Source organism: Phragmites australis, chromosome 17, assembly GCF_958298935.1.
Source record: "Phragmites australis chromosome 17, lpPhrAust1.1, whole genome shotgun sequence".
NCBI classification, from domain to species: domain Eukaryota; kingdom Viridiplantae; phylum Streptophyta; class Magnoliopsida; order Poales; family Poaceae; genus Phragmites; species Phragmites australis.
Genome location: NC_084937.1, coordinates 26,532,019 through 26,543,981, shown reverse-complemented (window position 1 = coordinate 26,543,981; position 11,963 = coordinate 26,532,019). Strand labels below are relative to the sequence as shown.

Genomic DNA, 11,963 nt, shown 5'->3' with positions numbered 1-11,963 from the left:
TCAGAGGTGCCCGGTGCGCCCACCCTGTCTTGTTCTCCTGCCAGGGCAGGGTGGCAGGTCGAGCGCTTCGATTCTGGCGACGTTATCCCGAGGCGCGCAGGCGAAAACGGGACGGGACCCGTGCATTTAATGGACCCACGCCCCCCTGCCATTGCATGGCAGGGTCTGACACTGGGGCGTGGGCAGCCGAGAATGTCAGGATGTCAGAATGTCAGGCCACGCGCGCCTATTAAATGCGGCATCGGGCCCTTGACTGGATGACACCCTGACGACGGGGCCCTTCGAGTCTTTGAACGAGCTTGCGCGAACCTTCGGGGGACCGAGTCCTCGGGGGCTGCCACGTGCAGCCCCGAGCACTCTCTCCCGAGCACTCTGTTTCTACCTATCTTGCAGGGTGGTGATATGTGGTGGACGGCCGGTCTGGCCTCGGGACTTAGGGACCCCTGGTTCTAAATACACCGACACCGACCTTACCGCTCCGCTCCGATAATGTAAACCGATCAGTTGCTGAATTTGAATTAAAAAATTCAAAAAAATAAAAAATCAGAAAAATCCTAAAAAAAGCTAGAGACAATTATAAGAACTTCTGTGAAAAATATTTTTAAAAATAATGTAGTTTGCATCATATTCTATAGGAAGGAAGTTTGAAAAAAAAGAAAAAACTTGAAGCGCGTAGCTCATTTAGTAACTCATATTAAGGAAAAGCTTAACATGCAAACACATATTTTTCTTGTGTAGGATGTATCTTAAGAGGATGTTTAAAATTAGTTTCACTTCAGTTAGAGTTTTATTAATTTCTCCATGATTTTTACAAAATTCAGAAGCATAAAGTGAATATGTTAAGAAAACAACACCGTAATTAACTTTTTTCATGTCTACCATTATTTTTCCTACTTAAAGCATAGTATAAGTAAACTAATAAAAGTGGCTTCACTAATTTTGGAGGTGTGATAGGTTAGTTATGAATTAATCTAGTTGCAACACATTTATACAATCCTGCATGTTACAATAACTATTTCATGAGTTAATGTATTTTTAGAAGACATAATATCATGTAAGAAGACTAACAAAATTGGTTTCATAATTTTTGGATTAGCAAAGATTAAACTATGCATTTATTTTGGTTTAGCAAATATATTTTCTCACAGAAAATATTCAACTTTTTTATGAGTATAAATACTTTTATTATGTGATCATGTTACAAGGAAACCAAAAAAATTGTTTCACTTGATTTGAAGCTCAGATGAATTAGTTATTGATTTTACAAGGTTGAGCTATTTTTTGTTTTTTTTAACATCACTGAAATTCGAGAAAACCGCTCGATAAATCGCTAAAACCGAACTGTTACCGATAAAACCGAGCGGTAAATGTGCTTGATAAATCGGTGAAACTGCTCGATAACCGGTGCAAACCGAGCGGTTACCGTTCGGTCGATTCGGTCCAAATTCTCGCAGAATTTCAAATTTGACCGAGTGAATTTTGAGTGAATTCTCGCCAAATTTCGAGCGGTTATCGCGATAACCACCGGGTCTCGGTTTTCGTGCTTCAAACGGTTTAGATCACACCACCACAAGCTTCTATCTAACCACATTACAGTCATCAATCAAAGAACAATCTAAAAGTAACACCTATTATCACCTTATTGCTGCGCGTGGGTTGGTAAGAGAAGATGAACTAGAGGAGGTAGGGCACGGCGCATGGGCACCCGAGAATGGCAGGTGTGACCCACGAGTCAGCCACAAGGTGTGCAAGCGCCCTAGTGGCCTCCACTTGCGTGGCACCACACACGATGCTATCGAGCAGCCAGTCAATGACGACGCTGCCGCCTGCGGAGACGATGGCCGCATGGCTTGCAGCGCTGGCTGCAGCGATGTTGGCGAGCAGCACGACCACCTATAGCTCGAACCCCGACCGCACCTCCTGCTTGAGGGTATGGTGAGTGAGGGGGCGCCGTTGGAGAGGGTGTGATGAACGGAGAAGGGCGCGGTCATGGCGGTGGTAGAGAATGGTGCGGTCACGGTGGTGGAGTGAGTGAGTCATGTGGTTTGGATGGAATCAGGAATTACAGGAGGAGTGCAGGGAAGTCGGGGAGAGGAACAGAGATGGGCTATTATTGGGGGATGATAATGAATCTGTGGTATACTGATCGATGAACGTATTGATCAACGTTTCTTAGGGTTGGATCTAATGGATTCAAGAACGAGGATTTTATCCAAGTTCAGTCCTCTCATGGGATAATAACCAAATATCTCGTGTATTTTCTTATGGATTGGATGAGCTTGTTACATAATATGTTTTTTGATATTCTACAAGATAGATCCTCTCCCTTTATATAATATAAGAAAATATGTACATACAAACAGACCGTACCAAACTTTATGGTAGACATACACTTGATGAAACCAACTACTTCTAGCTCATCATGATGAAGGATAGGCACGCATGCCCTACTCTGGTCATCCTGCATTCCCTGCCTCATCATTAAATACCGTCACGCTCATCTGCGAGGCCATCCCGTAGCATTAAATGATACGGGATGGGTCACTGCTCTACCATGCCTATTCACGACCTTACTTGTCGAAAGAGATTATCTAGGGAAGGAAAAAAAATACTTGAGTGGGTGGTATTAAATGTGATTTAACCGGTTAGGTGAGTACCTACCCTATGACCATTAGGGGCTAGTCATAGGGTTTTATCCTCTACTAGGGGACTAGTCATATGAGCCATGTCCTGGTTGTAGGGTGAGGCCATGGTCTTGAGGGTATTTTCCCGCCTGTTAACACGTGATAGCATGAGGCCTGCTAGGTGGGGCACCCATTACCTATTATACAGACAGTAGCCCCTAAGCTGCATCGTAGATGTGGTGGACTGAGTGGTCGTGGTTGTTGTGCGACGTGTGGTCGTGGTCAAATCTGGTCGTGCCACTTGGGACCTAAGTGAGCACATGTCCGCCTTTAAGAGTGGTCATCGACGCAGTCTGCCTTAGTGGTCGACTCAGGAAATCATATCCCGAGGGTAGGTTAAATTTCTGGAGAGATAGAGAGAGAGAACGCGGGAGGGAGAAAATGAAACGACGTCGGACTTGAGGGAATTTTGATTCCCCAAGCACGGCTTTTTGAAATTTGAAAGGACCGGGCCCTGCGGCGGTTGAGATATCACAGTGACCCTTTAAATTGGAGTGCTGAGGTCCTTCAAGAAAGTTTCCACCATGTGAGGAACTATCCAAATAGTATTTTAATTAATTATTAAGTCAGTCATTTTCTTAATCACAACTATAATAATTAATCAGAATATTATTCTGGTAGTCTCGACATTGTAGGATCGAGGAGGCCGACTAGAAGGGGTGAATAGGTAGTTCTAAAAACTATCTATCAATTTAACCGATAAATATACGGAATTAAAAGGATCGATTACAACACATATAAAACCCCCAAACTCTATGTCTCAACAAAGTGACAAATTCTATGTCTATGTCAAGGTTTGCCTAGGGTGACATATAAGCAATTATGATTCTAGAAATATAAATTGCACAAGGTAAATTACATGAAAGTAAATATCACAACAGAGAAGTAAATAGCATGAGAGATGGCACCCAAAGTTTATCCTGTGGTATCGGTGATTTGCCGATCACCCATAATCCACGTTGAGGTGGGTTCAAGCCTTTAACCGCTCCTCTATCAAGTATGCAATCCTCACCACGAGAAGAGACTCTCCACAAGCAACTTGATCTTGAGCCGATTAATCCAATGAACCACTCACTACCTTGATTCCACTAGAGTTGCACTTTACCTCTCCGGCAAGACGTGCACAAAGCCCCTCACAATTATCATTGTGCCATACGTCCTGCATGGAGGTTGATGCATATGTATTCTCTCGAGTACAAGTAAGGTGGCTAGACCTATTATAAGGAGTAGACCGGATCTAAACTAAAATAGAGTTAAAGTCACTGAGTATCTCATGTGGTCTTGGTGCTTGCGTCGAGTTGAGTTGTGTTGAACTGCTCTAGGTCGTCGAAGTTGTGGGGTTTTGTCGAAGTTGTCCTTTCAAGGGTCTGGGTCTCTGCTTTATATAGGCTCTAGCACTGCCCTGAATCCTACTATAATCGATCCCTGAATCCTACCATAATCGATGAAGAGTCCTTCGTCTTGTCGATCAAGGCAATGTAGCCGAATCTAGGTTGGATACTAGTCGTACTCAAGTCGGTTAACCCGACCGAGACTTTTATAGTATAGGCTTCTGTGATCTCCTAGTATACCGAGTCCTGCAGATTCGGATTTACAATATCCGGAGTCGTTAAAGATGCAAACAAGGTATCCTATCCATATATGATGTACTCCTTATGCGTATATATCCTATAGTTAGATATTATACGCATGTCTCATCCCATCACCGAACGTCGTCATGCTCGTCAGCGAGACCATTCCATAACATTAAATGCTACGGGACAGGTTACTGTGCTACCACGCCTGCCCATGACCTTGCTCGCTGAAAGGGATTGCCTGTGGAAGGAAAAAACACTTGAGTGTATAACATTAAATATGATTTAACTGCTTAGATGAGTACATATCCTGCGACCATTAAGGGTTTTGTCCTCGCAAGGGGTATTCGCCCGCTTGTTGATATGTGGCAGCGTGGAGCCCGTCGGGTGGGACACCCTATTATACCGACAGCTACCGTGAGGTTTTCAAATTAGCGTAAGAAGCGAGCGCGAGGTTCCCAAATTACTGTAAGATGCGGGGAAGATAAGTGAGGGTAGGGGATGTGAGAGAATCTTTGACTACTTTGGTTGTGGACCGTTTGATCGTATACAACATACCGTGAAGATCGTTCTATTTTATCATAACTCGTATATTTTATAGGAAGTATAAATATAAAAAATAGAATACAAACTAACCGTAGGATGGGATGTAACATCTAAGGACGTATCTTCAGGGGCGCGGAGGCTCAAGCCTCCTACTCTCCGGTGCTCTATGGAGAAGAATGAGAGTTAGGAGTGAGAAAAGAGGGAGAGGAAGAAGAAGAGGAGTTAGGGAGAAAGAAGATATGCTCTAGCAGTTCATTTTGCATCTATCATTCGGTCCCATTTTACAGAGATGATTGGTTCTACTGCCTTGCTATCGTCCCGTCAGTATTTGAGAATATGGATCACAAGACAATAGATAATTATACAAAACACTAGAGATAAGACTAACACGGTGCTAAAAACTAGTTGCATGTTTCTTCGATCAACGATCGAGAGTGATTGGTTTTTTTAGAGTTCGAGAGTGATTCGTGCAAAGAAAAACGAACTAAAATTCCCTCAACAATCCAAGATTTGGTCAGGACCCTGTTTATTCAAACAGCGTTCAACTTGCATGATTCAAATTCGCAAGCGGCGCCGGGGGCCCACCAGCAGCGGCGCTGACCAGATGGTTTCTATATAAAAACGAGTAAAATAGCAATGGAATGCGTACTAAAGCAGCCATCGTTGGTTCGTTCTCGTTCGCAATCTCGCACACTCGGACGGCGACGTTGGCGTCTAGGAAAGGGGCCAACGAGAGAGAGAAAAGAGAGAGGGGAGAAGAAGCGAGCAATGGCGCCGCCGGAGAGGTGGCTGCGGCGGGAGGTGTTCGTGGGGCTCGCGCTGGGGCAGTTTGTCTCGCTGCTCATCACCTCCACCAGCTTCTCCTCCTCCGAGCTCGCCCGCCGAGGTACGCACGCGGCACGCCCGCCGCCGTCTCTGCTGTTCCCATGTAACGACGGCAGTGAGCACAGTACTAGTGCAGAAATACTGGATTTTGGTATCAGTCTGAACATAAAAAGGCGGGTTTTTTTTTATATGAGCTGTGGCTTCGGTTTTGCCGTGATTTTAGTTCACAAGTTCCTCATGCGTGGCTGAGACCTCAGACGCTGGCATTCGACCCTTGCACTTGCAGCTTTAACTGCCAAGTTTGCCTCTTTTTTGTTTGGAAAAAAATAGAATATTTTTTTACAGATATTGCGGAAATAATATCGAAAATAAAGAAATTCCCAAATTAATACATGTTCGTCCAACGGTTTGGTGAAATATTATTTTCGCCAAAGACGTGGCACCGGTGGAAGGTTTGGGGTGTCCGGCGATAGTTTCGAGGCAATTTTCGACAAACGATTTGGCGAAAATTAGTTGTCACCAAACCGTACAACGAAAATACAATTTTCGCCAAACGGGAGACCGAAAAATCCAGCCCCCTGTATCCCCTCACCCCTACGCTCGCACGGCTGTGCCCATCGCATTTCGCTGCTGTGAGTCATTAGTAGAGAGGGAGCGCGCCAGTAGAAGAGAGAAGAGAAAAGAGAAAAGAGGAAGGGAGGAGGAAAAAGGGAGGAGGGAAAAGGAGGATGAGGAGAGAGGAGGAAGGAGAAGGGGAAGAGGAAGTGGAAGGGAATGGGAGGAGAATAAGAATATTAAGGTAATTTTGTCTTTATATTTATATTTTAGATACATGTTTATCGCTCTATGTGTATTTAGATTAAATTAGGGATTAGAAAAATAAATTTTCCTTTGTAAATGTTGATTTTAGGTAAAAATCTTTGTATTAGATTATTTTTAGTATTATGTTAAGAAAATAAAATATATTTGCATGTAAATATTAGATCTCGGTACTCTAGTTATTTTGAACTTAGGACTAGTGGTTTGCAACAGAAAATAATAAAACAAAGAGAGGATCCAAAAAGCAATATAACACCGAAATATTATGTTAAAATTTTAATATCAAATGGTATTAATTAATAAGTTCTTGAGAATTAAATATATTCAATTTATTGGTGCTAGTAATATGTTTATTTAATAATGATATCCTGATGTAGATTTAGGACAATAATATTGATTAGATTTTAGGGAACGAAGACTATAGTACTTTTTGTTGTAGGAACAGAAACGGTGGGTTGGTATGGTCATTGCGTTAGTCAATTTTAAGTTAGTCGTATTGTATAAATGTAATTTTATTTTATTTTTAATTGATATATTTTTTTAGGTGACAGTTATGTCAAACTCTATAAATCTTAGAGTATTCTATAGAAATGGTCAAATCCGTAATAGTTCATCAGGTGTTAATTTAAACAATTTTTCATTTATCATCATTGTGCACCCGAACTCTGAGGATACAAGGATGAAGGAGATGAAAATGTGGTTCACCCAATACTTTCAGCTTGACCCTCATATTTATTCTGTTACGATGCAATGCATGTGGACTCGTACGTTAAATCCAGTTTGTTAGGAGTTAAAGCCGGTGTATCGAACGGACAAGTGGTTGAAATCGTTGGAGTGGTGCAGGCGGTGTAGGGCTAAGTTCAATATCCTTGTGTAACCATATCCAAGAGAAGCGGATGATAGTAGCAGTGCAACAACACCAGTAGAAGAAGAGGATATACGCGGGCAAGAAATGTCGACGGGGGAAGTTGAACAAAGACAGATGACAGAGACAGAGGTTGTTATGCATAGGCGGGCGGTAGGGGTTGAGGAGGATCATGTTGATATAGGGGAGAACATTGAAGAAATCAGTGTTGAGCTTGAGAACGTAGACCGTAATGCAATTCATGATGAAGAAGCTTTATTAAAATCTGTAAATGTAGATGTAGATGATGATGATGATGAGGATGATGTAGACGATGACTACTCTAATACTATCATCCTAGAAGAATGGAACTTGTCTGACAAAGCAAGGATGCAAGTTATGAAGAACCATAACCCCCCTTGATAATATAGTTCAGTATGGTTCACCTAAATCAAGTGTTCTCCAATCAGTCTGAAATCAGGTGTTCCCCATTCCGTATCAGAAATAAGTCAATTGCAAAATAAAAATGTGATATAATATTTTCTCGACGGAAGAAATAATTTTTGGCATTCCGACGCGGGAGATATGGTTCACACTAAGCTCATAGGCCAGGAGATATGGCCCACTGACCTCACACGTTTTTTTCGTTCAACGGTTTGGCAAAATTTAATTTTCACCCTATGGTTTGGCGACAATTAATTTTTGTCAAATGGATTGGCGAAAATTGCCTCAATACTTCAGCCGGGCACCCCTAACCTGCCGCCGGTGCCACGTCATCTATTTTCGCCATACGATAGGGCGAAAATATGTTTTCGTCATACCGTTGGGCGAATATGTATTATTTTTGCAATTTCCTCATTTTCGGTATTATTTCTGTAATATCTGTACAAAAATGTAATATTAAAAAAATTCTGGAAAAAATATATTGCAAATGGACACCACGTGCAGATGACAGATGATTTGTATATAAAAGCGAGTAAATTGGGTGTGATGATAAGATTGAACGCTGGGATTTTTTTTCAGGTGTCAACGCACCAACATCGCAGTCACTGCTGAATTACATCCTTCTTGCACTTGTTTATGGGGGGACACTGATATACAAAAGGCGACATCTGACGGTAATGTTTGGATACTGCTCTTTGCACGGAGATCTTAAAAGCTGTGGATTTCCTGTTTATTTTATAGGTTTCAGGACACGAAAATAATATTTTAGTTGAAGATCAAACGTTGAGATGCTATTTTGGGTTTTGAGGAGCACATGCCCAGCCTTTAGATTATTCCTTTGGACCAGTAGTTTGTGTTTTACTGTTCCTCTTCTTGTATGATTGATGCGTGTACGCTGCATGTTTAACGTGTCTTTATGTTAGCAAAGATATATTGTGATTCTGTTCTTCACAAGTTGCTCAGGAAGTTTCATCGTCGCCACGATGTTTATGCGACGATGTAGTAATGTGAAAGTTTCTATCAAAAGGAAGCCTGAAATGTTTTTCACATTCCATTTCTGCAGATTAAATGGTACTACTACTTGATCCTTGGCATCATTGATGTGGAGGCCAACTACATCGGTATGCACCTACCATTAGTGAATGTAAAAAGGGCAATCTTGTTGGAACTGGAGTTTCTTTCTCTTTTCTTGGGTATATGCTAACTTGACTTCTTTTGTTCACGCAGTTGTGAAGGCTTTTCAGTACACGTCCTTGACGAGCGTGATGCTCCTGGATATCTGGGCGATTCCATGTGTCATTGTTCTCACTTGGATCTTCTTGAAGACAAAGTATGGGTTGAGGAAGTTCATTGGTGTTGGAGTTTGTGTGGCTGGCGTTATATTGGCAGTATTTTCTGATGTGCATGCCTCGGGTCGAGCAAGTAAGAATATGTTTAATTACGTATTCAAGTTCTTGCAAAGTTACACTTCTCATATAGCCTTAGAACAGCAAGAGATTTTCTACTCAATATCTGGGTTTCAATTTGGTTCTTCGTTGCTCAGCCTTTTGTGGTCTTAGCAGCGCATACCTGATCCTCCAATCTCCCCAAACTGAGCTCTGCTAGAAAATGGCAAATAGATAAAAGCTTCTGAATTTATCACAAAACAGAAATATTCATTTTTACTCACATTTTGGAATGTCTTGCAGAAGGACCCAACCCCTTGAAAGGTGATTTGCTTGTCATTGGAGGGTCCACGCTTTATGCCGTCAGTAATGTTACTGAGGTAAGAAGCAATTACACTTCGCTCTCACTTCTTTGCCTCGAACTGCACGTCAGACTTGTAAACTTCGCTCTCATCAATGAACATTACCATTCTCCTTTAGCATACTTATCATCTGGACTTGATCCTTGTTAACATATGCGTGATTTGCTCGTTGCTACTGTTTCTCCATGTTCGTGAGATGAATATGTGTGTTCAATTGTTCACTGAGTTAATGATTGATGCAATGTTTAGCCTTGAATGTCACATTGCTTTGACCATAAAATAGAGTTATATATGGGAAACTAAAATTTCTGTCTACAACATTTCAGGAGTATTTTGTCAAGAAAAGCAACAGAGTTGAGGTTATGGCAATGCTAGGTGTTTTTGGAGCAATTATAAGTGGTATACAGATGTATCCTATAGCTTCCAAACAGATGGCTTGATACAATAGCAATTGATTCCGATGCAGTTTATTTCAGTAGTTTCTTTATTTTCAGCAATTTTTTCAGCAGCACTTCCACTTGACAAACAACAAAAGCAACCAGATTTTGTTAGCGCTTGATAGATTCAACTACATCATCCCGTCGTGCTTGATGATTTTAATATTCTTGCTTGCCACATTACGATTGAGCAATATCAATGAACACTTACTCATAACTTATTCTGCATGAAATGAAGGCTCAATTTGTAGTATACGATGATCTTGATAGAACTAACAATACTCTAAGAGTGAGCCTCCCTTTTCAAAACAAGCCCAGAATTTATAAACATTCAAGATTAGTGATTAGATCAAAACAAGGAATTTGTGAAACAGGATTTCTTTCAATCATAGACCGAATTAAGTCACTTTGAGTCTCATATTACCTCATTTATATTTGGAATACCAAGAAAATACACTCCCGCATTCTATTTCCTTGACAATGCTTCAGAAGCATACTTGAGCGACAGGAGCTCAGATCAACCCACTGGAATGCTGGTGCGGTGAGTCTCGTTCCCTCCCTGCAGTTCAGACAATAATATATGGTCATTTTTCTAAACTCTAAAAAAAATGAGGGAACCATAATGCAGGTTTTATTAGATATTTACATTGTCAGTCGTGATTTTTTTTAATTATGTCCCTCTGTATCTTCAGATTCTTCCTTTCATTGGATTTGCGCTGGCAATGTTCTTGTTCTACTCGACAGTACCTATTATACTCAAGGTAGAGACCATTACCCTCTTGTGGGGAAATTCATGACTGAGATATTTATTCTACAACACTAAGTCTGTCTCTGTTTTCTCTTTCAGATATGTGGCGCAACCATGCTGAATATCTCACTCCTGACCTCGGACATGTGGGCTGTTCTAATCCGCATCTTTGCTTACCATGAGAAGGTATGAGCACATGAATTCCTTTCTCCATTCGCTTATCGCAGTAATCATTTATAAATTGATCTGATGGAAGCAAACTTTGCACTTCTGCAGGTTGACTGGATGTACTTCGTTGCTTTTGCTGGCACAGCAGCTGGCCTTGTCATATATTCATACAAGTACTGTCCCGTTTCAGCTTCTGTTGTCTCTGAACATGAATAACACAGGTATATACTGCTCCAGTCTTTACTCACCACTTAGAACTGCTGCAAGCAGGGGCTCGAAGGAGGTTGCCGAGGAGACGGCGCAAGTTACAGGGGCCATGGACGAGGAGGCTGCAACTGCGAACCGCACGGAGCGAGCCCCCGGTGTCGGAGAAGATGGACCCGCCTCCAACAAGGAGTCTTCATCAGCTGCTACTGCCTCAGGGTAGCAGGAAACTGTCTGCTGCAAACTAGACCTGTAAGGGGACATGTGTACACAGTACAATATTTGTTGGTACAGATGGCTAGACAAACCTTTGGTGTGAAGTAATATTCCTTTCTTTTGCTTTCTGATGTGTGAAAGAAGGTTTATAGGTAGAACAAGTGCACTGCATAGCATGAAGTATACGTGTTTTATGGTCCATTATATTATTTTCTTTTCATAGAAAATGTATTGTTTAGGGTTATATTATTTTTTTCCTCGTGCTATTATGCATAGTGTTTGGAACTCTGGATGGTTTAAGAGTTTGGAATTTTCAATGTTGAGAAATCATTTTGGAGTCAGTGCAAATTGAAGAAAAATTTCTTCATGTGGTAAGTGGGTTTACTTTGTAATTGCATAGAAACTACGGCACGGAATTTGAAAAATGAACCATGAAAGGAGCTTTTAAGTCCAAACACAATCAGAAAGGTGATATTGCACAGCGCGATTGAGACTCAGGTTAGAGAGTGTGAATTTAATGCACAATGGCCTTGAAGATATTTCAATCCAGAAAAATTAAGGAAACAAATATCCACTGAACAGTAATATGCTTGTTAACAAATCATCATTCACAATAGTATATGTTTTTTTTTTCCTGAAGAAAAAAGAAGGCCTTTGACAAAAGTAGAATAACAAGTTTCTTCACCAAAACTGTGTTAGTTGGCAAA

The 11,963-nt window shown here is 41.3% G+C and overlaps 1 protein-coding gene across 1 annotated transcript; it reads left to right on the top strand.

Moving 5' to 3' along the window:
* Positions 1–5,469: 5,469 nt before the first annotated feature.
* LOC133897362 (uncharacterized) lies at positions 5,470–11,597 on the top strand. Its single transcript, XM_062338075.1, has 11 exons — positions 5,470–5,690; positions 8,316–8,410; positions 8,800–8,857; positions 8,964–9,158; positions 9,425–9,501; positions 9,810–9,892; positions 10,410–10,461; positions 10,613–10,681; positions 10,768–10,854; positions 10,945–11,009; positions 11,107–11,597. Exons 1-11 carry the CDS (start codon positions 5,573–5,575, stop codon positions 11,261–11,263), a joined length of 1,056 nt encoding a protein of 351 aa, XP_062194059.1. The 5' UTR covers positions 5,470–5,572; the 3' UTR covers positions 11,264–11,597.
* Positions 11,598–11,963: the final 366 nt, after the last annotated feature.

Coding starts and splice junctions, on each gene's coding strand:
- LOC133897362 (XM_062338075.1), top strand. CDS start 5,573: ATGGCGCCGCCGGAGAGGTGGCTGCGGCGGGAGGTGTTCGTGGGGCTC. Junction 8,411..8,799: donor ACAAAAGGCGACATCTGACG/GTAATGTTTGGA, acceptor CCATTTCTGCAG/ATTAAATGGTACTACTACTT. Junction 8,858..8,963: donor TGTGGAGGCCAACTACATCG/GTATGCACCTAC, acceptor TTGTTCACGCAG/TTGTGAAGGCTTTTCAGTAC.